Source organism: Equus quagga, chromosome 14, assembly GCF_021613505.1.
Source record: "Equus quagga isolate Etosha38 chromosome 14, UCLA_HA_Equagga_1.0, whole genome shotgun sequence".
In the NCBI taxonomy this organism is placed as follows: domain Eukaryota; kingdom Metazoa; phylum Chordata; class Mammalia; order Perissodactyla; family Equidae; genus Equus; species Equus quagga.
In genome coordinates, this window is record NC_060280.1 from 51,560,890 (window position 1) to 51,586,429 (window position 25,540).

The window sequence follows — 25,540 nt, forward strand, 5'->3', positions numbered from 1 at the left end:
TCTGATGGCTGACTTTGGCTCAAGGTTTTCCTGACAGCCTTGCAGAACTTTCCTTAGACTGCATGGGGAGCTAGGATGCTTCTACCCAACTTTCCCTCCCTCCCTCCTTCCTTCAGGATCAGACTTGCATCCCAGTCTGACAGCCCTTGCAAGCTTCCTCAGCTCCCTATTGATTTCTTCTCCTGTGAAATTTCCCTTAATAAAATTTCAATTTCCCCTAATAAAATTGTTGCACATTTAATCCTGTCTTTAAATGTGCTTCTTGGAGGAGCTGGACACATTGGAAAATGTTTGTCATAAACATTTAAACATGCTAAGTAAAAAAGTTAAAGCTGTTATGTATTCTATGACTTTATGTTTAAAATAAGCATAATAAAAGACTAGAAGGAATTACAGGAGCCTATTAATAGTAATTGTCTCTTGGTGGAATTATTAATAATATTGCATATTCTCTCTAAAATTTAGTGGAATATTTAGGAGCATAGGTTTTGGAATCAGACTGCAACGGATTTGGGAACTTCTTCCTCCACTTACTAGCTATGTAATCTTTGGCAAGTTATTTAAACTTTCTAAAGATCATCTTGTAAAATGGGGATGACAGTTTGTACCTGCTTCATAGGATTGTTATGAGACTTAATAAATAATACATGTAAAATGCACAGCACTGTGTCCAGTGCCTGGAAAAAAATAATGACTAACATTTATTGAGGACTTACTATTTTAAATTTTCTATGATTGGCACATAGTTTCTTTCTTAATTTGAAGAATCTTACTTTATTAAAGAGAAGTTACTTTACCCCTATTACCTTTAAGATACGCTACTCTTTGGTATCCTGCCTCCCCTTAGAGCCATCTGGCGAAATACAAAGCAAACTCCAACCAAAACCTACCTCCACCAAGAAACCTTTCATAGTCCCCTAGTTGACATTAATCTTTCCCCCTTCCTCCAGCAACCACTTGCCTAGAATTCTCACATTTGTCATGAACCTCTGTGACAGAATCTGCCATGTGAATGGCTGTGGAGCCCTGCAGGGATTAAGAAAATGCCATGGTCCTTTCTCTCCAACAGTTTACTATGTGCTTTTCTCAAAACAGGCATTCAATGCAGCACAGAGGATGTGGTCTTATGAAAAGACAACCTCATTACTTATTTTGAATTATCCCAAGTTAAGAGGAGACTAGGACTGAATTCACATACACTTTAGTGGATCAAATTTAAAACAGGAAATCCTGCATGTGTACACTCACACATGCACACACAAACTCGAGCAAGGGTGAAAAAATCTGAAAGCAGCCTTCTTTTTGTGATCCCTGGGCTCCTGCCAGCCTCCTCAACAGGAGACAAGGATGGCGTGGAGTAACTGAAGCGTGGGGTGAAAGGGATATTTAAACTCATGTCGTATAGTCCAGTTATTTCCAAAGCTTCCTCTCCTTCCTCCCACTTCTCCTCCACCTCCTTTCTCTCTCTCTCTCTCCAAGAAGTAGAATTCTTGTAAAAACGATATCTTACCAAAGCTTAAAAAACAAAAGAGATACAGTGAACTGTTCTGCCTGAAGGAAGAGTTCCTGCCTCATTTCCCTGAGGACCCTGAATACGTCTGGAGATGAGGCACCCGTTGCTTCTGAAGGCTGCTCATCCCGTTGTTGAATTGTCGGGAAGTAGCCCTTCAGTGTGGATCCGCTGGTGCTAATTCTGCCCTCTAGAGCGGTAGTGCATGAGTCTGTTCCTTCTGCCTTCAAATTTCTTAAAACAAAACAAAACAAAACAAAAACATCTGTGTGCTCATTAAATCTACTCTTCTCCAGCAGAGGTAGGTTAACCATGAAGCTAATGAAACTTCAGCTTCAAGATGCCTTATTTGCCCAGGCTCCTTCAAGGGCCCTGTTTCATCTTCTTTTTCTCTAAATGGGGTCCTACAAATAAGTAAACTTCAGGCTCCACAATCCCTGTGTTCTACTCCACCCCCCACCATCCAGAGGAAGCTTCCCCAGTGCCCTCCAGTGCTGTCCTGCGGAGGGCCACTCAGTCTTCTGGCTGCTTTCCTTGAGCTGCTCCCTAGGTTGCCCATTGCCTGTATGTGGCACCCAGAGCCACACACAGTCCTGCAGATGTGGGCTAGCCAGAGCACAGAACAGTGGGGTAATTACAGCCCTTGACTGCTTTTGTGGATGAGTCAACTCAGAGCTGTGTTTGCTTCCTCAGCAGCTCACACTGGATATTAAGTTAAAAGTGCTCCTTAGGACCTCTTCATGTGAAGTGTCATCAAGCGTGCCTCCCTTCCCTGTGTTCCTGCGACACCTGCTTTCATTGGTTTGAGCTCACCATTCAGCCTTGTCAAGATCTCCTGCAATGTCAATTCCACCACTGAGCCTTTCAACTTTTTGTCAACTAAAAATTAGATAATTTTCTTTCTGTGACCAATATTGTGAGTCTTTTTCCTCAAGCCAGCCAGCATCTGACCTAAGTACGCCACTCCTTGTTAATATTTCCAGAAGGTACAGCAACTTTCTTTCAAGAATAACTTCAAAAAGAAAAATAAATACCAGTGTCAGAAGCTGAACCAGGAGTCTAACATATGCTAACATATAATATTCTTGGCTTAGCTTTCTAAGTGAAAAAGGAAAACTTCTGTTTGATAAAGAATAAAGTGAACATTCATTATATCTAATTTCCTTATATAAAATTTAATATTTTCAAAGTTTCATTTTGAACTAAAGAGAGGTGATGTCATCATTGTGATGGCATGTGAGGATCTCTTTGTCTCTCTCCTTCAATCTACAGTGAGTAAAACATCCATAACCCAACGAAGACTACATTGCCCAATGCACCAGGATGCCAGAGAGATCCACACATAGGTACACACGAAAGTGGATGGATCAGAGCACATAGAGCAGGTGAACTGGGGCAACAGTGAAGGTGGTTCCTAGTATACTGGCCTCCCAACTGCGGCAGATGAGCCAGCCACCCTCAGCCCCACAGAACCTGGTGGGCAGCAGCCGAGGTGCCCACATGACTCTAGCCTCACAGCCTGGCAGCACCCACGGCCACGGGGAGAGGAGCTGCAGCGGAGACAGAGCCCCACAATCCTAGGTAGCAGCAGTGGAAGGGCACATACAACTTGGACCTCCCAACCACAGTGGCACTGGTGGCCACAAGGAAAGGGGCAACAGCAGAGGCAGTTCCCCTCAATCCCATTCCCTGCCCACACCATGAGGGTGAGGCTTCTAACCCAGGTGATCCTGGATGCTGCAGAGGCATTAGCCATCTTTGTACCTCAGGCAGCAAAGCCAGCGACGGCAGCTACACCAGTAACAATAACGCATCAGTGACATCCAGAGGCACAGGCAGAGGGGATGAGAGTACCCTGTGACACCCCAACAGAGGTGGTGGACGGTGGAACGTGGGGATCCTCAAATATAGCCAGAGGCAACTCAGGTAAGAGAAACAAAAACTAGTGTTTTAGACCACCTACTGAAAAACAAAAGAAAGGCTTCTAATCTCCAATAGGTTGAACAGTTAGAACCAAACGAAGCTATATCTAAATAAGAAAAGTGTTTGCTATGACAAATGCGCCAGCAGAGGAACAACTCACCAAGCACCATGGTAACACGACATCACAAAAAGAAACTAACAATTCTCCAGAAACCAAACATAAAGTCATGGAAGATTGTGATCTCACTGATAGAGAATTCAAAATTTTTGTCATGAAGAAACTCAATGAGCTAAAAGAAACTCAGAGAGGCAGTTCAGAGAACTCAGGAATAGAATCTTTGAACTAAAGTGTCATATCTTGCTTAATATGTTTCAGTAGGAAATATCATGTCTATATAAAAGTAAGATATGAACTCAGTGACAAGGTTAATAATAATCATAATTATATGAAATTTATTGAACATTTCCTACATGCCAAGCTCTGTAGTATGTACTTTAGATACACTAATACATAAAAACACTACAGCACATAGGCACTTAATTTAAACAGATAAATACAATGTCCAAATGATTGTTCGTTCTTATTTTAAATAAAATATCCTAAGTGAAATATAATTTATTTCTTATAGTTTTACAGTGTAAGATAAATATCAATTAAATTAGAAAATAAATAGTAGAAACAAAATTGTCTTCTTTATCTAAGGCTTATCATTACTTTAATGATGCTATTCACATGTTAAGCCACTATCCATATTTCTCCTTGAAACATATCCAAGAAATGAAGTGATTCAGAAGTTGTAAATAACTCTCAATGCTGTTGATTTACCTTGTATGCATTGAAAATGATCATATGGTAATTTGTGTAGGGCTTCATAAGATTTCCTTTGATCACTCTATCGGGCCCCAGTGTGAAGAGGCCAAGAAGACATCCCTGTCTTAAAAGTATATCAGTGACTGTATAAAACTGACTGTAGCTGATTCTTCAGATCACTGGTGGCGAACCAAGCTTAGGGACTACTAAAGTTTGTGTGTAAAGATTCCTTGAGCCCTTTTCTCTTTACAGTCTTCACATATCCACCTTACGTGATTTCAGGCATAGTGAGGGCCGTAAGTACCATCTGGGAAATGAAGATTGCTGAAGTTTTATCCACATCCTAGGCTTCTTTCAGGGGTTGTATTGCCTATTGTTTGTTAGACAGCTACCACTGGAAATCTCGTAAGTACTTCAAAGTCAATCACAATCCACACTTCATTATCAGATTTTCATTCTCAGACCCAAGCGTGATCTTCCTCCCTTGTCCCTCTTAGAGATTGAAGACATCACCTAGTCATCCAGGGCGGAATCCACATGTCTCCCTTTCCATGTACAGTAAGTCACCAAGTTCTTTGAAGTGTATCTTTTCAGAAGCTCTCAAGTCCTTTCCCCACCCTCTGAGCTTTGGTCCTCATCCTCCTCACAGGGATCACTTCAATTGTCTCTCAGTCTCCAAACTCACCTCTCCTCTAAGCCACCCTTTACCTCACAACCCTGTGACGTTTCTAAAATGTGACCAGATCACATCACCAACAGCTGAAAACCATCCTCTGGCCATCTCACCACCCTTGTCTCCCTGTACTCACACCCACAAATGCACCTGCACTCCAGCTGGGCCCAACGCATAGCATGCAAGTGTGCCAAGTGTTGTCTTAATTCCACACCTTTGCATTTAGTGTTTCCATGCCTTGTAGTGTCCTTACTGCCCCATAAACACTCGTTCTGATTAGCATTTCCTTATCTTTGAAGTCTCAGATTGAAAATACATTCCAGAAAGCCCTTCTCTGCCCCTTGCCATCCCACTTCACGCAGATTTGGGTCTCAATCTGTGTACATTCATAACATCCTAACAGCTCCTCAGTTACAGTATTTGTCACATAGGCTTTAATTATTGATTTACTCATTGACCTACTCACTGGACTTAACTTCCTTGACTGCAGGACCTGGGTCTCATTCACCTCAGTATCCTCATTACCTAACAAAGGTACTTAATAGCTATTATATTTACTCCTTCATAAATATCCAGTTGAAATATCTTTCTCATGTGCATTATATTTAATGACAAGCCATACGTATGATTGATTCTGAAGACAAGTAGTGTGGTAGTTAAGACTGCATTCTCTCTGTTTCACTCACCATCTGGGAAATCTAAAGCAAATTATGTAATCCTCACATAACGCTGCAAGGCAGATTTATTATTATGTCACAGATTAGAAAACAAGCACAGAGAGATTGTGTGATTTGATGAATGTAAAGTTCTTTGAACAGGTCCTAGTACACAATAAATGTTCAATAAACATGAGTGGCTATTAGCTTCAGTTCCTATTAAATCTCAACATAAAATCATGTGGTTGTTTGTAAGCCTAAAGTCACAGCCCTCCCAAAATATGAAAGGCAGTTTTTTGTCACTGGCGGAGTTTGATTAATACTATCCTGTTCATTTTCTTCCTGGGTGTTTCTTGGAAATTCAAAAAGCACATGGCAGGTGAGAAAACTATGGCACCAGTAATGAACCCAAGATAACTGTGCTTTAAAAACACAAAAAAATCATGATGTGAGGTGCAATGTATCATGCCATATACATTTGTATAACTGATGTCTGAAGGAATCAGTGTCATTTAGTCCAACTGCTAAGGCTGCAAAAATAAACGATGACGGAAAATCAGTCTTTACCTATTACCCAGGATATAATGAGCATCTCCATCCACGAGAAGCAGGATGTTTTCATCCTGAACAGCTGTTTTGCATTATCTGTGCTGGTTTCATTAGGAAGGAGCTTGGTGCCTTCAAATCTGTCAGCTGCGTTCATGACTAGCAGTCCCAGAAAAATGGTGAAGGAGGCTGCGTGTGCTACGAACTTCATGAATGGTCCACGCATGATCTTCCCCATCTGCCACAACACACACCAAAAGAAAATCATAACTTTATTTCGTCCGCTTTGCAAAACACAGGCATACACACAAGAATAACCATCTGTGTACTCCAGTGTGCTCCTAAGATAATTATGTATACTGACATAATTAATGATGGAGTAATAACGATTTATGCTGTTAAAAAATTTTTGTCACATTCCTCATCTACATAAGCTGATGTTCTTGATTGATGATTAAATAAATTAATTTTTCTATTAAATGACATTTAAGTCCCTACACATGATATAACTGACAAAAAAAACATTTTGTTAATAACGACAAAAGGCAGAGCACAGTATCAACATTATTCATAAAAAGCAAACTAATTTAGCCGGCGTGAAGTACTGAGGAAGCAGTAGTGATAATACTAAACTGAATTTACTTTGCAACGTACAGATCCTTTGTTGATATTTGCCTTGTTTTTTGTCCTCATGTATATTTCATTGACACGAGTACAAGTCAGGCCTCAAGTGATGTTGCTATGTTGCTGATGTTGTAAATGGAGTAAATGTCATGAGTACCAAGAAGAAAACTCCCAGCTAAGGTTAGGACAGTAGGCCATTCCCATAATGTATTTCAACAATGTCCTGGAATGACAGTGGATTTAAAGTCTCATATTTTAGGTTTGAGTTCCAGTTCCATTCCCTCATTAACTGAGTGGCAAGGAGTGAATTTCCTAAATTATGTGAAAATCAGATTCTTCATATGAAATAAGGAGACAACTAAAGCTCTCATGCATCTATAGGACAGGATTCATTTCTGTCTGAGGAACATGAATCCTAGCTGGGGCAGGAGGATGGTATGTGTCCAGGATGTGTCTAAAGGGTTCTGTGCATCCCCTGAAATGTTAAACAAAACTCAGTACCTGTGTGCAGGATTTCTTCTTAGGAAAGGGTCTATAGCTTTCAACAGCTTTTCAAGTGAGTTTTTTATTATAGAAAAACATAAATTAATAATACCACTGATACTTAGCCTGTACTTATATGTGCCAAGAACTTTAAGTGCTTTACTCTGTTAACTCATGTAATCATTACAATGATCCAAAGGGGTGGGTACTACTAAAATGCCCTTTTTACAGATGAAGAAACTGAGGAAGTGAGGTCCAGAAACTTGCTTAAAGGTTACACAGCTCATAAGTGGTAGAGCTGGAATTTGAACCCAGGTGTTCCTGGTTCAGAGTTAATGCTTCTATTTAGTTTACAAAACAATTTCATATTTTTTCATTAAAGTACATATGTACATAAATTCTTCTAACAAACAAAGAAAGTTCTTCCATGATTTAAAAAAGTTAAATGTTCTAATGGATCAATGTTCTCTGTTCCTACATGGTTGTCTATGTGGTTTTCAAAATCTTAAACATCAGAGCTGGAATGAATCATATAGTTTAGTCTCTTCTCTCTTGATATTTAGAAACTTAGGCTAAGCAGAATATCTGGATATGTGTGTGTGTATCTATCTGTCTAGATCCATCTATCATCCATCTATCTATCTATCTATCTATCTATCTATCTATCTATCTATATCTATCCAGTTTTAAGCCAATGGATCCATGTAGTTAGATATATTGCAGAGCTAATCCCAAGTTACTTTGGAAAAACCTGCTGCAAAAATGATGTCTAAAAACCACATTTCCGTAAGAATGCTCATTAGATGCTCATTAGATTGAATCAGAGAGTATTTTTTGTTTGTGCTTTTTTAGATGTTGTTTAAATAGAACTAAATCTGCTGTAAAAATGATGTCTAAAAACCAGACTTCCATAAGAATGCTTATTAGATTGAATCAAAGGGTATTTTTTGTTTGTGTTTCTTTAGATCCTGTTTCAGTAGAACTCTCAAATAATCAAATGGAGTAAAGTTAAAACATATGGTAGAAAAAGTAAGTTTGATTTTTCTTTTGCCTGTTATCCTTAGCTATGTTTTTTAAAAAATATGGACTGTTAGAAAAGGAACATTAATGAGTCTTTAATTTTTTCATGGTATGACACATACAATTTTAATTCTACAATGTTTTAAATATTATTTATTTTAATCATGTATTACAGCTAATGAAAATTTATTACAAGATTCAATATCTTCCTTGTGGAAAAAGCTATTATAAATCTTAAAACACCTTTTACAAATTCTTAATTTATTTGACTGTTGTAGAAAACTGGGATTGGGGCAATGGCTGTTAGTAGTGAAATCCGTGGAAAACTTTTTTATTTCCTGCCTTGGTCCAGAAAGAATCAGAGGCAGCCTTCAAAATACAAAATTGCCAAAAAACAAGAGAGCACAGATTAAAATAGGAGATGGAGAAGGAGAAAAAGAAGAGAAAAACTTGGGCATATAGAACGGGGTTAGAATAATGCTACCCACATTAGAGTGGGCCACAGGTCCGAGAACTCTGGACCTGGAGTTTGGCTGTGGTTAGCTGGACACATCTAAAATCAATGTTTAGTGATCCAGGGCAGGGTGTCTGGTCTGTGCCTCACTCCTGACCTGCTTGCCTTTCTTCTTCAGTAGGTTACTGGCTCTTATGTAATATTGCAATTTTATTTTATTTAGAAGGGAGAGAGGAGAATCAAACCAGGCAGTTTTGCTGCTTATTAGACATTCTAGTGTAAAGAAAAAAAGCATGCAAACAAACAAATAAACAAAAAACAAACAAAAAGTTGGTTGGCAGGAAACCAAAATGGTGTCTTTGGATATTCATAGCCTCTATTTCTTATTACAAATCATTGAGAGTTGTGTTTCTCTTTAAACTAAAGGAGATTTTGGCACCATTCAATGGACTTTAGAAATTAAAAGGAGCTATCCGTTTTAATAAAATTTGTTACCTATATATTCTGGGATGTAAACAAATTACTAAAAAATAACCATAAAGAAGACCTATTAATTGAAAATGGTGAACAACTGATGTACTTGGTAAATTATTGAGGGTAAGCATTGAAAGAAATACCTTTAAACATTATATATCATACTCTTTTCAAGTATTTACTGATAATCAAAAAGCTACCAAATCAATGGAAATAGAAAAAGTTGAAAGTAGCTTAAACTAAAACAATTTGAAGTCATAGCATGGCCTATTTCTATTGTAATGAGCATAAAATATATTTGGGTTATGGTGGAAAAAGAGCACAAGTAAGGACAAAAACGTTTCTGAAAGGAGAAGAGAGCAGACTTGAGGAGAGAAAACCAACCTTAAACAGAAACAGAGACTCTGTCAAGGTGTGTAAGCCTGCAAGGTGATCTGACAATTTTCATGGATGTGTTGGAAAATTTTAAATATTTAAAATAGTGTTTTAAATAAAAGCATTAATATAGCTAGATCAATCTCCCCCCATAAAAAAGATTATTTCTGTAACCTGTAAATAATGTTTATATTCACTGCTACAGAGAAAAATTATAAAATAGATTTATCACCATGCTTCAAAAGCTAAATAACAATAAAATAGATTTTAGATATGAAAAAAAAATATCTTGACAGAGTCCTTTTAATTTCATTATTTGCCTCAGTGTTCATAAACAAGGATGGAAAGAAATGGATGCCAGAAAGAAACATGGCCAGGGAAGAAGAAATAGTGAAGGAAATCAGGTTAATTAGGATTCAATCAAAATTTAAGAAATGTGTAACTCTAAGGGACTGCCAAAAATAGTCTCTGTCAAAACACCGAACACTGCAAGGCATTATGCTTTTGAACTCACTGGATACGGGAAAGGACAATTATTCAGTTTAGGAAAGATATTATAATTTAACTGATCACAGAGTGGCAACAAGGATAATTCAGAAACTCCCCCTCCCACCTTTAATTCAGCTTAAATCTCTGAAGAGTCAGAAAATGTGAGTGGAAGCAGAATAGAGACTACACACACAGATGTAGCCTAGGCTCCAGGAAGGACAATTTAGAATATTTTTCAAAATGAAATCTGTCATTCCTATGAAAAAGGTAAAAATAAAAATTGTAACTTTCTAGAAGAAAATCTGTGCTATAAATTTCTAATTCTAGTGAATCTCACTACTTTCATTGATAGGAGATCAATTTTTGGCCTCATATATTCTAAAGGAAAAAAAATGTATGATGATAGGTTTACCCTCATGAGAAAATGCCCAGTTTCCAGTTCCTATCATCATCACTACAAGTAATTATGAAGTTTCCACCATATGAAAGGCTTTGCAGCAGCTTTCTACCATAAGCCACATAGAAATGTCCCTATAAGGCTAAAGTACCAAATGTGTGTCTCAGTAATAAGAAGACAGCATGTTGGTAATGGCGATATATGTGTTTGCACCCACATATTCACAAATGAGTCAAGCCCATGGTTAAGAGCAGCAAGTGATTCAACTGACATTTCTACATAGCACATAAATAGATGGTCCAGCAGACATTTTAGCCACGTAGCTTTACAATTATTTCAGTCTGGCTCTCAGAGTTGAAACTTAGTTCCAGAAATGTGGCTTGAAAAATGAAGAAAAACATTGTTGGCAATGCAGGATAGACAAGTTTCTGAGCCTGTTAATAGAATGACAGGTCAATATTTTTCACACTTGCTCTGTCACACTCATAAAAGGCTAGGTCTATTTGAACATATCATTTTCACAAAGCCTGGCCAGATAGACTTTGCTACAAAAACAGGCTTTGATGTCCTATTACAACGCACTCTGTTCCTGACATAAATATTCTTCACCGAAACAAGCATTCATTAGTATTTCCATGATTGTCCTTTATTTAAATTAAGATTTATCCGGTCATATTAGCTAAAATAAATACAAAACGAAAACTTTGATCTCAAACTTCGCCCGAGGAGGAACAGAAGAGAAAAATGTTCATCTTTTAGGATGATATTTGAAATATCTGCTCAGTGCATACTATGGCTTCATTAAAATATATAAAAATATATGTGTGGACATGCCTAGAGAGAAGATGAAAAGGAAATACACTAACACAGTAACTAGGTTTTCTTTTACCTATTAATAGTGGTGATATTACATTTGAATTTTCTCTTCTTTCCATTTTTTTCTCATTTCCTATAGCAAATATATGTTATTTTTGTAATATTGAAACAATAATATTATTTAAACCCAAATCTGACTTCCCTGAAATTTTCATTTTGGAAATAGAATTTTTCCTCCTTCGCTGACCCTGATAAATACAACCAGCCATACTTTTAGGAAATAAGAGAGGTCCAGCCTTCACAGACATACCTTGCTGCATGGAGCAAGCCAGTAAACGAGAGCCAAGAAGGGCAGTCCAATGGCAACGGCGAGGACCACGAGAAACTTGACTGCCATCGTCTGCTGCCGCAAACCAGAGAGATTCTCGTACCAGATGGAGAGAAGCTGCTGTTGACAGTTTGGATGAGCTACAAACTAGCAGGGAAGTGAAACGTTTAACAGCTTGATTAAAGAAAGGTTCAGCATAAACTATTTTCTTGTGTTCTGATATTCTGTTCTGTGCTTTCCCATGAAAAATATTGTCAGAATTAAAGAACAAACATAAAACACCTAGTCATAGGCATCAAGAAAGAGGGCAGGAGGTTCTAATATGTATTATATAAATCAGAGGTTCCAATTTATCAAAGTTTTCCTTTATGAGTAATGGGCTTTCTTTTGAAGCATAGAAACATTTTTGAAGTTTAATGTTATAAAAATATTCATCAATGTTTTATACAAGGACTTTGATGGTTATATGGTTTTTCCATCTTGCAAGAGAGATGTAAAGATCCCGCTAGCCCAGATGTCTAAATACTTTCTTTTTTTTTTTTTTTTGAGGAAGATTAGCTCTGAGCTAACATCCGCTGCCAATCCTCCTCTTTTTGCCAAGGAAGACTGGCCCTGAGCTAATATCCGTGCCCATCTTCCTCTACTTTATATATGGGACGCCTACCACAGCATGACTTGGCAAGTGGTGCCATGTCATACCTGGGATCTGAACCGGTGAACCCCGGGCCGCCGAAGCACAACGTGCGAACTTAACCACTGCGCCACCAGGCTGGCCCCTCTAAATACTTTTTTAAAAAAGTATATCATCTTTCCTCTACTGACCTAACATGCTAAACTTATTTTATACTAAATCCATGTTTGTATATGGGTTTATTTCTGGACTGCCTATTCTAATCCACTGAAATCTCTTTTTATTCCTGTGTCACAAACTCTTTCAATTAAGAAAACTTTACAATTAAAATTTCCTTTTTACTTTTCAGAATATTTTTTATTCTCACATATTTACTTTTTACAAATGAACCCTACATATGACAGAGGGCAACCTTATTTAATATATAAAAAGTGACAACCTAAAATCAAAATTGGTAAAGAATGTTAAAAGGTTAGATAAAGGACAGTTTACATAAAAGAATTACAAATGAGTCTTAAGGATGGTTGAACTCAACAGCATACAATAGTTATCTTCTCAAAATGGTAAAGCTTAATGATCCCCATTGTGAGTAGAAGAAATAAGCCCTCCCATGCACTGCTCGTGTGTGTGTAAACTGGCAAATCTCTTTCGAAGGGGAACTTGGTAAATGTTTTGAAGTTAAAAAATAAAAATTTGACATATTAATTCCACACCTAGGAATTTTGTCTTCAGATAAAACTCATGCAAGTAAGCAAGCTATATAAATAACTATGTTTACTGTAGCATCTTGTATTAACAAAACAAAGAAAATAATAAACACCCTTAAATAGTAAACATTAAATAAACATAATGATATAACAAGTGGATGTTTATTTACTGATATGTGAAGATGTCCAAGATATAAATTTTTGGAGAGAAATATAACAGTGATTAACTACTCTCCATAAGAATTGAGACGATAGAAAGGGGGTATGTCTATACTGTTTGAAGACTTACCATAAGCATGTATTACTTTTATTATAAGACCTAGTTTTAAAAACTGTGTTTTTTAAAGATATATAACCTAAGAAAGGAGTCATGGTTGTGGGGATAGGGGGATGGGTATCATATGGAGACAGAGATTAAAAATATTCCACAAATAAACATATAGTCGGAAGACATTCAAATGTACTGCAGAAGGACCTGAAATACATCAACAGATGGGAAAATGGAGTTGGGTCTTAAATAATGATGTTTCTGTCACATAACAAATGCTTTATAATCTGGATGAGTGTAGTCCTTATGTCATTAGTTAAGTAAAGGAAAGTGACAATCAATGCATAAACAAGTCAAAGACTGGTGTTCAGGGTAGGTTAAATGCCTCACAACTACGCTCTTATGATTCATTAGACAATCTGCTTAGTGCAACTGCTAATTAGGAAAACCCAGCTTAATCTAACTATGCTAACCCTTCATCCTTATTTAGCACCAATAAAAACTGAAATAATGTAAACGGGGCTTCACGCCTGACCTTACTTTTTTTACTTCATATTTAATGGCAAGTTTTAAACGGCTGAGATTTGGACGACCGCGATCTCCACCACTGTGGCGTATCTCAACATCCCCATTCAGAATGGCCTCCACTTCTTCAGTGTTTCTGCACAGATCAAGGAGTCCAACAACAAAATCTTTGCACTGCACTGACAGTTTTTTGTAGTCATTCTAGGAAAGACAAAGCAAAACAAAAAAACAATAATGTAGAAGTAACTCATTTTACTATGCTGCTCATCGGAATTTATCAGGGACTTGATAGTTTCTAGAGAAAACAGAGAAAAATTCTATTTTTAGGTTTACAGTTCTCTTAACATGCTTTTATTGCTGTTCTGCTCAGCGATCTCTGAAATATCTTACCACCATAAAGATTTTCTTCATATCCTAAAAAAGGAAATTTGTCTAAAGCATAATCATAGTTATTAAAAAGTAGTGTTCTTGCCGAACTCATCTATTGATTCAAGAGAAATATAAAGAAAGCAACTTTTCCCACTACTTTGGGTACAGCATCTCTCTTATGTTCATAACTTCATCAGCTAGGCACAAAATGTACATTCGATAGATCTTCAGAAGACTTTGTAAACTGTGTTGGTTTGAGAAACAGGACATTTGGAGCAGTTCCAGAGAAAAGCAAACACATATCACTGATCTATTTAATAAATTGTTATTGAGGAACTTTATGTGCCAAGCACAGGGTCAAAAGGCGAGAGCTAATGCAAAGTCTGCAAATTGAGATCCTTTTCTTTGGAGAAAAGAAATTCAATGAGAATGCTTTCATTGTAACTTATCGCTGATGACCTAGTATCATGCTGGGAAGATTTAGCGAGTGCAGATCATACTCAAATACCAAAATCATGTCAAACTTATAGACAGCATGTATTCACATCTCCGTTCAGGTCTTTCTAATATTTCCTTATTCTTTTCTCTCACATTGAAAAAGACTATTTATAACCCAACGTGAATCAAGAAAACCTATTAGTCAGAGTTTGTCACATTGCAAGTGGATTATATTATCCCATTTAATCCTCACAGTCCTCTTACTCTGTTAGGTTAAATGATGTGTCCAAGATTACGCAGCTACTAAGTGTCAAAGTCAGATTTTAAACCTAATTCTGTTTGGCCTGAAACCCTTTGCCTTTAAGAATTATGCCACTTTGTGTCTTTCTTTGTAGAACGCTTTTCTATTTTGATCTTGAAGAACTTGGAGGCAAGCAGGGCAAATACTATTCCCATTTTGCATAGGAAAAAACTAAGGCTCCCTGAGGTCGCACAGCTTCAGTGGTAGAGTTTACTCATAAAGCCAGCTTTATAGATTCATAGTCAGTTGTCTCCTCCATCCTGAAGCCGCCGATGTGTGATAGGATGAAAAGATTCCTTGGAAAGATCAAGAGAGGAAGATGTTAGAGAAATATGATTGGCTCTCGATGGCAGTCAATAAGGTAAAATTTGGGAGAACTGTATACAGAAAACAGCTTCACACTGGGTATGTATAAAGCCTCTATTTGGCTCCTTCTCTGTAAGTCATGCCACATGACCTTTCAGTACAGTTTAGTAACTTCTAAACAGGATACACTTTGCGAACTGCAGGTCCAAACAGATTGTATAAAAGCAAATTGATAAGACAAATTATGTCTTAGCTGAGAAGGGCTCAATCTACTTCTAAATTGGTATCTGGTCAGAGAGCATAAGCGGAGTCACAAGGAAAGAGCTTTACTCCTTTCATGAAATAGTCATTTACGGTCGTGGGGACAAACCCTGAGATGTGGAAGTGCATGTGTTGTGCAGGTCCACTATACTAGAGCACGGTGTTAGGAGCCTGGGCTCTTAGAGCCAGAAATACCTGTCAGCAAATCCCATATCTTCCATTTTTCAGCCATGTGATCTTAAATAGGTTGAAACCATTCTATGAGGTCAGTGTTATTATTACCCTAATTTTACAGAGGAGAAAACTGAGGCTTAGTGAAATTAAATAAGTGTTAAACAGATCACACATGCAAAGTACATAGCATGGTGCTGAGCATATAGCAAGAATTCCATAAAACATAATTATTTTATTTTATATCATCAAAAGCAAGATCTGAAAAGTCTATTTGTTGACATTCATAAGAACCCATGGAGCTATGACAAAATTTAATGCACCTAGCCTCTCTTGTATGTAGCACTCAATTCTAGATGTATCTTTAGTCCTTTTAAAGACAAATATGTAATTGTCAATGCTCCCTAGAATTCTAAAATGCTCGTGGTGAAATTAGACATTTGAAAAGAGAATACGATCCTTCAAGAGTAGGGTGGCGCTTTTTACTAGAAACTACATGGATCGAAAAAGTAAAGTGCAGGAGCTTTGTGCTGTTTAATACCTTGTTTCCAATTCACTGCTGATTATCAAGATATATTCTTAAGTAGAAAGGAAAACAAAACATTTTTTAAAAAAAAGAAAGAATAAGACTCTGCTTTCAGAAATACGTGCTTTTTTTTCACCTTGGAGTCCATTTACAAATGCTTTCATAGTTCTTTCAAATTCACTAGTAAATTCACTTAAAATGAAATGTTGGCAGTATAGTTCATTAGCCAGACACAGCACTGTGATTTTGGTTTCTTGAAAGGAAAAGCGAAGCTGAAGCTGGTGGGTTGATTTAATTCTGGGTCGTGTCTTTGGGTCACACACCCACACCATACATTATAAATTAGAAGTGGGTGCTCACCTATTAACCTTTCAGTTGAAAAGAGATGACTGATAGTGAGCTAATAGAACAGAGTTTAGAGGTTATAAGACAGAAAAGAGTCTCTGTTAAAATTATTCTTTCAAAGAGTTATCTTAGTTGGATTTTACATAGTAGAAGAGATGTTATGGCCTGTAATAGTAATGTCTGGCTCTTCTTTCTATATAATGAATGAAATTTGCTTCAAAGAAATTAACACGGATGGGGAAAATACATGCCTTAATTCTCACCAATCAACTGTGTGGCTTTAGAGAAGGGCAGACCTCGGTTTGAAATGAGGCACAACCATTTTACTAGCTGCATGATTTTGGGCAAATGACTTAATCTCTTAAAGCCTCAAAATCCTCATGTGTAAAATGGGGATAATATAAGGATCTACTTTTTAGGGTTGCTGTGAAGATTACCTGTATGAGATAACAAATGCCAAGTTCCTGGCAGAAGGTAGTGTTGAATCAATAGTAATTATTATTATTATTTTCATTATTTCATAAACAATATCCAAATGTTCTCAGTCCCTCATCACAAAGTTGTGCTAACAAATAGAAAGGGACGTTGGGATTCCCGGGTATCATCTGAACAGATATTGGAAATAAAACAGTTATTCATTTGTGCATTCTTTCAAAAAATATCCTGTGCACCAATTCTGTGATAGATACCATAGTCTTACTAAGATGGGAGTTATGTAAAATGGGATTATGTAGTCGAAGATTAAGGTTAAGTATAGAGAGTTATTATCTATATAGTGATGAATTAGCCATCTGTGCTTCTTGGGACCACATAGGCCTTCCTTTTCTTCACAATAATTGTCACCAAATGGCACATTGATCATTGAGCTCTGTCAGAGCTGATGTGGTGATGATTAGCAAGCATTTATACAGCATCCACTATGTGGGGTTGTGAGGGACATAAAAGTTAATCGGACACTACTCTAGAGAAAAGGGAAAATGAGTTAAGACACAATTTCAAACAAGAATTGAAGAAAAACATTTTCCTAGATATGTCAGATGCTACTGACTTTTCTGTTGATTGTTGTCATCTGCAGTGACTACACTGGTCAGCAGTTGCTGTACTGAACTTCCCTCCTTAACTGTTGACTAGCCTTCCACCTAAAATTCTGCCATAATGAGATTTTCTGTGCCCATATATTTCAAACTAAGATGGGAAATTCAAAGGCAAGAACACACTCAATCATACATTTGACTGCATTTATTTGTTTACATATCTGCCTCTCTTGAACAGACTCAAATGTCCTTCAGAACAAGCACTGTATCTTACTCATCTTTGAGTCCTCAGTGCATAGCACATGTTAGCTAATCAAAAGTTTTGTTGAGTGAGGGCCGGCCTGGTGGTGCAGTGGTTAAGTTTCCACTTCGGCGGCTCCGGGATCCACCAGTTTGGATCCCGGGTATGAACCTATGCACCATTGTCAAGCCATGCTGTGGCAGGCATCCCACATATAAAGTAGCAGAAGATGGACACGGATGCTGGCTCATGGCCAGTCTTCCTCAGCAAAAGCAGGAAGACTGGGGGGCTGGCCCCGTGGCCGAGTGGTTAAGTTTGCGTGCTCTGCTGCAGGCGGCCCAGTGTTTCGTTGGTTCGAATCCTGGCGCGGACATGGCACTGCTCATGAAACCATGCTGAGGCGGCGTCCCACATGCCACAACTAGAAGAATCCACAACGAAGAATATACAACTATGTACCGGGGGGCTTTGGGGAGAAAAAGGAAAAAAATAAATAAAATCTATAAAAAAAAGTATTAAAAAAAAGAGGAAGATTGGCAGCAGATGTTAGCTCATGGCTATTCTTCCTCAAAAAAGAGAAAAAATTGTTGAGTGATGTAAAGAAATGAACATGTCTCAGTATGAAACATACCTGGATTTTAATTCTTGCTCTGCTATTTAATAACTATATGATCTTGGAAAGGTCACTTTATTTTCTGGCCTTCAGCTAATTTCTCCTAGTTATAGAGAACTTAAATGATGCTGTATCATAGAATTATAGCATAAATCGCTTTTAGAATAATTTGTAAAGCTCAATAAAGGTACATTTCCTCCTTCCTCTTTGGTCTCGACCCCAGCCCTGTGCTTCCGATGCGGTGATTCAATCTTGCAGAGTATGTAGCTTGTACTCTTTGTCACCCTGCTAAGGTCTGACGACAGTTACTGCTGACAAAAACTACTTTTCAACTCAGTCATTTCTTAGAGAATATTTCTCTTTCAAACAATGGCAGACATTTTTTAACATTCTGAACACCAGAACATAGCAATGGTTTAAAAACAGCATGGCGTAGTTTCTCTACCTTCTGCTTTCTCAAACTCAATGGCAGAGGCATCTGAGGGCCATGTGCATGTCTAAGCACAGATCCCTAGGAAGACATGAAAGATCTAAAAAAGCTCTAGAAAAGCTACTTATCCAGAATGACAGAGAAGAAGACAATCCTTAATGTATAAAAGAGATGATTTCGGCTAATTAAAGGAAACATTGTTTGTTACCACAAACAATCTAAAATATAAGTAAGTTAACAAAAAAGCCTTTAGAGATGTAAGACATAGGTACATACTGAGATACTAAAAAGAAATGTGAAATTTAAGAGAATGCATTTGCTGACAAAACCATCTACTTGTTGATCTCCTAGTCTTTAGGATTTTTCTTTCTTATCTTAATTTAGTCTTGAGTCAAGGAGAGAAGCCAGGAATTATTCTCTCCTTCCTCAGTATCAAAAACAGTCAAAGTTCTGGGTTTTCAGGGTTTTTTTTTTTAATTGATTTAGTGTATGTTGCCAAAATTAGGCTTAGCCCAGGTTTAAGGTGGCTGAGGTCTTATGCTATCAAAGCAAAAAATTATGGAGTATAATTCAATATAAAAATTTAATTTGAATGGGTGAAAAATTTTTGAATCTGGTTTCTACCCATTCTCTTTGTAGACCTGAAATTCCTCAGGGCTACTGGTTTTCTTTTTGCTCCTGTGGCTCCATCTAATTGTTAGATTTCTCTGCTATGGTCTGGTTGTCACCTCTGCATGGAACCAACTACAGACCTGGTGACATGGGTAATAAATGCAATTTGTTTGGTGTAGAAGAATGAAGGCACAAGACCAAAATTGCCTGAGGAACTCATAAGCAACTCCTCTGCCTCTTGTTAGTGGACTATGGGCTATTTTATGGGAGGGGAGAATTTGGGAGGAGCTTAGAGCAACGATATATGGGAGCTCTTTGTGAAAGAGATTTCACAAAATCTTTGTGAAAGCTCTCATTTTCTGACATAAAATAGATTAGCTGCTTTCAAACAGAAATATGTGAAGATTTTCCAAGGGGCCTTAGAACATTGATAACTTTAAGGGGATCAATTGCCAGATCCTCAACTTTCCTAAAACTGATTTCTTTGAAAACAGATCTTTGACCCCTTTGCAAAACAATTCCCCACTGTCACCTACCTTGTGTAGGAGACAATAGGGAACCCATTTTTAATGATTAATGTGGGTACCATAGACCCTGAGGAGTTCCTGAATTTCCCTGTCTTAATACGTATTTCTGATGAAGATGAAGCTCAGTGATAGCAATACAACATGCTGGTTCATGTTGGGATGTTCCGAATTTAGGTGTATGGTGTAGTGTGATGATAAGAATAATGATAATTTTTGTTTAATATACTTTGCCTCTTCATTCTCCAACAATTGTCAAAGAATGCACCCTTCTTGAACAAGAGTCCAGTGAGAAAATGGCAAAGAAGGTGTCAGTAGGGAACACTGAATACAAAAATAATTTTTTTTATGTATTTAAAATGTAAGTGGTTATTTTAAACTATTCTTAATACTCATCATTAGTTAGAAAGAAAGGCATCTCAAATGAGCAGGTCACAAAAGGTTAGAAAGGATGATTCTTTTCAATATGACTTGGAATGGTTTCCAGGACTCAAAATTTTCACAGAATATTGGCTAAAACACATGGATAAAACTTTTATGTGATTTCTTTCACATTCGGCGTGGTTAATTCAGTAAGGTAGTTATCAAATCCTATCAAGAAATACTTATTCCAACTATAGTCAACCCTCTTTCAATTTTATTCCGTAAAATCTTTAATAATATATATATCTTGTTAACAAAAACTAAAACAACATGCTGACATACCATACCAAAATGTTTTTAGCAGGATACAAAAAAAAAAAAACCAAAAAAAGATGTACCACCTGAGAAAGAACCTAGGATTACTTCAGTTTTAACTTTCTTCAATTTATTCAGTACGTAAATATTTTCCTACATCACTCAATCTGGTTAACATAAAATAAAAAGTAAAGAATGAATAACACCAAAAAAAAAAACATCTAGCAAAAGTGAGAACATGATTGATTGCACTAAAAAGGCATTTCCAATAGGAATTGTATGACATATATTTAAAATTTGTTTTAAAATTTGCATATATTTTGTTATTTTGAACAAGGGTGCTCAATTTATGTAGTTTTGATCAAATGTCCTACTAATAAATATAATGGTAACTCTTTGCAGAATATTTTGGATACTTAGAGCCTTATGATGACAGGAAGTAAAACAAATTCTAAATTTTCATATATACATATACATATTACACATATTTGTTGTATATAATACATATAATAGAGTGATTTATAAGAGACTTTACAATAAAAAGCTATTACCTTAGGAATCACATGTGTGGAGGAAATTGGACTGGAAATAGAAGCTCAAGGAGAAAAGGGAAAGATGTAGCTATTCTGAATCTTAAAGAGGTGGGTGGGACTGGCCTGGTGGCACAGTGGTTAAGTTTGCACTCTCTGCTTTGGTGGCCTGGGGTTCATGGGTTTGGATTCTGGGTGCGGATCCACACACCATTCATGAAGCCATGCTGTGGTGGCATCTCACATACAAAATAGAGGGAGATTGGCACAGATGTTAGCTCAGTGGCAATCTTCCTTAAGCAAAAAGAGGAAGCTTGTCAACAGATGTTAGCTCAGGGCCAGTCTTCCTTACCAGAAAAAGAAAAAAAAAGAAGTTGTTCACTTACTTTTAAAATAGGTGATGGTAGGCATCAAATCATAGCACTTAGAGGCCCCTAGATACATTTGAAGGAACAATTTAAGAATTCTATTTTTAAATGTGAATATTTACACTGCGGGGAAATTAGATCTCTCAAAAATATTTAAACTTACAAAAGTAAAATTTTAGATACCATTTTTAAAATGTGCAAATGAACACAGAATCTTTCAAATGTCCTCTAGGTGGAAAGGGAGCAAAAGGATTTGAAGACCATGAGCAGAGAGGATTCCTTGCGGCCAGTACAATCTCTCAGGTCCCTGTGAGGCAGCGCAGGCCTGACCTGGTCCAGCCTCTGTGATCTTTGTTCCCTGAGACGCTGAGGGGCTTGACTACTAAAAGCAGGACTAGAAGATATGTGCTGGCGTGTTTGCAGTGTATTGATGCTTACTTCTTGGTGGCAAAACTAGGAATGATTTTTAACATTTTCTTTATTTTTATACTCTTATTTTCTAAAATGACTATATATTCTTTTAAAATAAGGCAAAAGAAGCTATTTTGAAAGGTAGAAGCAGCTGATCTAGCAAGAAAGCTCACCAGAGACGTTAAGCTCTCTAGCCCTACCAGGTCCCGTCCTCTTGTAAACTGAGGCTGGGACGCTGGGAACCGCTTGAGTGTCACAGGACCCACGGACGGTGGGAGAACGCGCTTTCCCTAAGAGTTTATACACACAGGCTATGGTGACTCACCCTCACAGGAGGCTGTTCTTGCCTCTGTGGACCAACCATAGAATATTTGTTTGAATGCTTGATGTCTGGAGAGAAAGAAAGTGTAATGCTTTTTTGTTTTGTGTTTGCTAAAGACTTAAAAAAAAAAAAAAAACCCATGGACTGCCCTTTCTCCTTGTACAACACAAGAACTTTCTGAGTCTGGTTTCTAATTACAAAAACTGCTGATTTTTAAGTTCTAGGATATATTTTTTAAAACTTTTTTTAACTGCTACCTTCTTTCAACAGTAAACTAATTTTTGAAAATGATTTTTTAAAATATTAAGAATTACATACTATTAAAGAGATTTATGTTTTCAGAGAGACTTTTCTTTGCCTTTAAACCTTCACAGAGGGAAGGCATTATGAGAAAGTAGGTTCATTTTGAGGATCTAGGTATCTGCTAAAGACAGTGGAAACGTGTAGAGAAAGCATGAATGGAGGGAAGGCGCCCAATCCATGTACTTCACACCCACGTGAGCAGAAAAAATGTGTAGTGAACAAACAAAGGAACGTCCCGGTCTCTAAATCCTCATAATCCTAAGGGGTCCTCCACATTTTGCAATGCATTTACGGACAACGAATAGTTCACATTCTGGTTAGATGCGATTCTCCCCACCTTTGAACCACTTGCCCAGTCCCTCCCTCCGTTATGTCCTGTCGTGGATTATATTACTGCACAGAGGTCTTTCATCACTCATTAGGTTATAAACTAACTGAGGGCAGGATTACTGATGAATTGTCTTTGTATTTTGTCCTATACCTCCAACCTCACTACAGTATTGGGTGCAAAACATGGTCTCAAAAGATGTAGACAAGTGAATGAATGAATTCTTCAGTGGTTTAGAAAAAGTGTGTAAACAAAGATTCAATAACGGGAACAGAAATGTTGAAACTTAAGCAGTGAAATTCCATAAAAATTAAATATAAATTGAAAAACAATCAGTTTTCAAAGAGACTGCTTTAATTTGAATATGGCAAAGTTCTCTGGATCACTGAGTTCCAGGAGTTAAGTGAAAAAGTAGGAAAGAATGAGACAAGGTTGTAAAAAATTCATTGCTTGTCCTGGGCTCACAGCTGCCAGGCAGCTGGAGGAAAAGTACCTTCCTCCATCCTATGAGCAGTCAGAGGGTCCCAGTCACCATTTACCTTTTCCTCCGTGACTGGATAGATAGGAACCGAGGATAGATGGATACATGACGTGTCGTACTGGGTTGTAACAGTGTTTTTTCAGTGACAGTGGCACCAAGAAACTGCACAGGAAAGTGGGCTAAAACCTCCAAGAAGTGTAAAGGCAAGCTCTCTCATGGCATATAGAATAGAAAAAACAAAACTAATATTTATCTTTGCAAAACACTGTACTTGATGAATCAGACCTGATTGCAAGCAGCATATAGCTGAGTGAGGGAGAAAAGTACATCATAAACAATAATAATGCAGGGCAACCGTGATGAGCAGTATAAGATAAGTTGGGCAACCTTTGGGGGGAGTTTAGAGGTATATGTATGGATGACCTTGGGCTAGGAATCTGAGCTTTCATCTTTTCCAAATGCAGCACAAACCATGTAGGCAATGGCAGCATCTGACATATGGCTCCCCATACCTTTTATGGAAAGACTGCTCACAGTTCCCTCTAAGTGACTACTTCTTACATATCCAAAGAGTTTGCTTTTGCTGTTATCTTGGCCTAAAATATCCTTTCCCTCATTTCCTGCCCCCCCCCAAATCCTATTCATTCTGCCATATACAGCTGAAATGCCACTTTACAAGTTACTTCCCTGAAACCTAATCTGAAATAAATATTGCTTTCTCTGAACTTCAACAGCACATGGCTTATAGCTCTATCTAGTAACTGAATTCCTCTTTATCTCATATTTATTTATGTATGCATCTGTCTCTCAAGTTAAACTGACTTCCTTTAGCTTATTCATCTTTCTATTCTCAACAGCCTCTGTCACCATGCTCTGAATATAGAAACAGTGTTTTGTAGGAGAAAGAATCTGGCTTTTTGAGTGCAGCCTACCTGGATTCTGATCCCAGCTCTGTCATTTACCAGTTGTTGATCTTGGGCCTCACTTAACCTTTCTATCCCTCCATCTCTCCATCTGAAAAGGAACTAATATCTTCACAATGTTGGGATAAGGATTAGGCATAATAAATATAAAATGTCTAGTATATGGTAGAACATCATTTAGAGAAATGGCAGTGATCATGACTGTTGCTACGTACAATTATAACAAAGAGCTTGTTGAAAAACCATATAACATTATCTCCTGTCCACAGTAACTAGCACGGTGCTGAGCACATATTGGAAGCTTATAAATAAACCTTGACTTTGACCTGTGGAGGGTGAAGTCCTTATTGTTAAAGACCTACCTTGAACTCTTTCTCGATGTTGGCCAGCACTGCCAGCTCATTGCTAAGTTCTAAAGCTGTCATGACTGGATCTTCACTAGACAACGACAGGTAAGCGGGACTTGCCAGGCCTTTATAGGCATTAATCCTAGATCTGGAGTGACTAAAGGAGTCATGCTTCTGTTTCTGGTTGCATTCGCTGCACTTGCAGAAATAATCATGGGGCCGTTCAATCCGAGCACCCTTCCGCAAGAGGGTATGCACAATTTCATATTCCTGGCAGTGGGCAGCCAGAATAATTGGAGTCACATCATGGGAGAATCGTGTCCCATCTTCATCATAGGCATAAAAATCATCTTGCTGGAGTTCAGACTGGCTGGGGCTGGTTGCTAACCTCTTGCCTTCTGCAAAAGCTGGATGACTGAGAATGGCTTCCACAATCCGAACATAACCTTTACTGATAGCTAGAAGCAAGGCATCCCCAACACGAGAGAGGTTTTCTTTCTTGAGAAGAAGTTCTGTAATTTCCAGATGCTCATTGGCCACTGCCAACTGCAGGGCATTCTGGCCCATGTAATCCACACAGTTAACGTTGAGTGAGAGACATTCTTCTAACATCTTCCTCACCACTGGGATGTTGCCATATTCAGCTGCATCTAAAAAGCGTTCCTCCTCAATAGATAAGCTTGTTGAGTGATCATTAAACATGTATGCTGGTCCTCGATTAGCCAACCTTCTTCCCTTCTCACGGAGAATTGTCTGCCGCCGGTGGGCCAGTCTGTTGTCTGTACCCCGGCTATAATAAAATAGAGAGATTGTGAACAAATTATATTAGGAGGATTTTAGTGTCCCAAATGATCTGCCATTCATCTAATGCATCCTCAAGCGTATTAGATGTTGTCTCATTGTCTCTAGACCAATTATAAAATAAAATGAATATGTATTTATTTGTTAATGGATTCCAAGAACTCTTC

General features: G+C 37.7%; 1 protein-coding gene across 2 annotated transcripts in view; it reads right to left on the reverse strand.

Annotated features, from left to right (window-relative positions):
* TRPC6 (transient receptor potential cation channel subfamily C member 6) overlaps window positions 1-25,540 on the reverse strand; it is a 120,783-nt gene that overhangs the window by 19,856 nt on the left and 75,387 nt on the right. For both annotated transcript variants that reach the window (XR_006885098.1, XM_046638475.1), the window contains exons 2-5: window positions 24,588-25,362; window positions 13,726-13,911; window positions 11,562-11,726; window positions 6,141-6,357 (exon numbers count right to left, since the gene is read on the reverse strand). Coding sequence is in view for 1 of the 2 variants with exons in the window: in XM_046638475.1 (XP_046494431.1) it covers window positions 6,141-6,357; window positions 11,562-11,726; window positions 13,726-13,911; window positions 24,588-25,362 (1,343 nt within the window). In the remaining variant the exon portion in view is untranslated. The remainder of the gene's footprint in view (window positions 1-6,140; window positions 6,358-11,561; window positions 11,727-13,725; window positions 13,912-24,587; window positions 25,363-25,540) is intronic.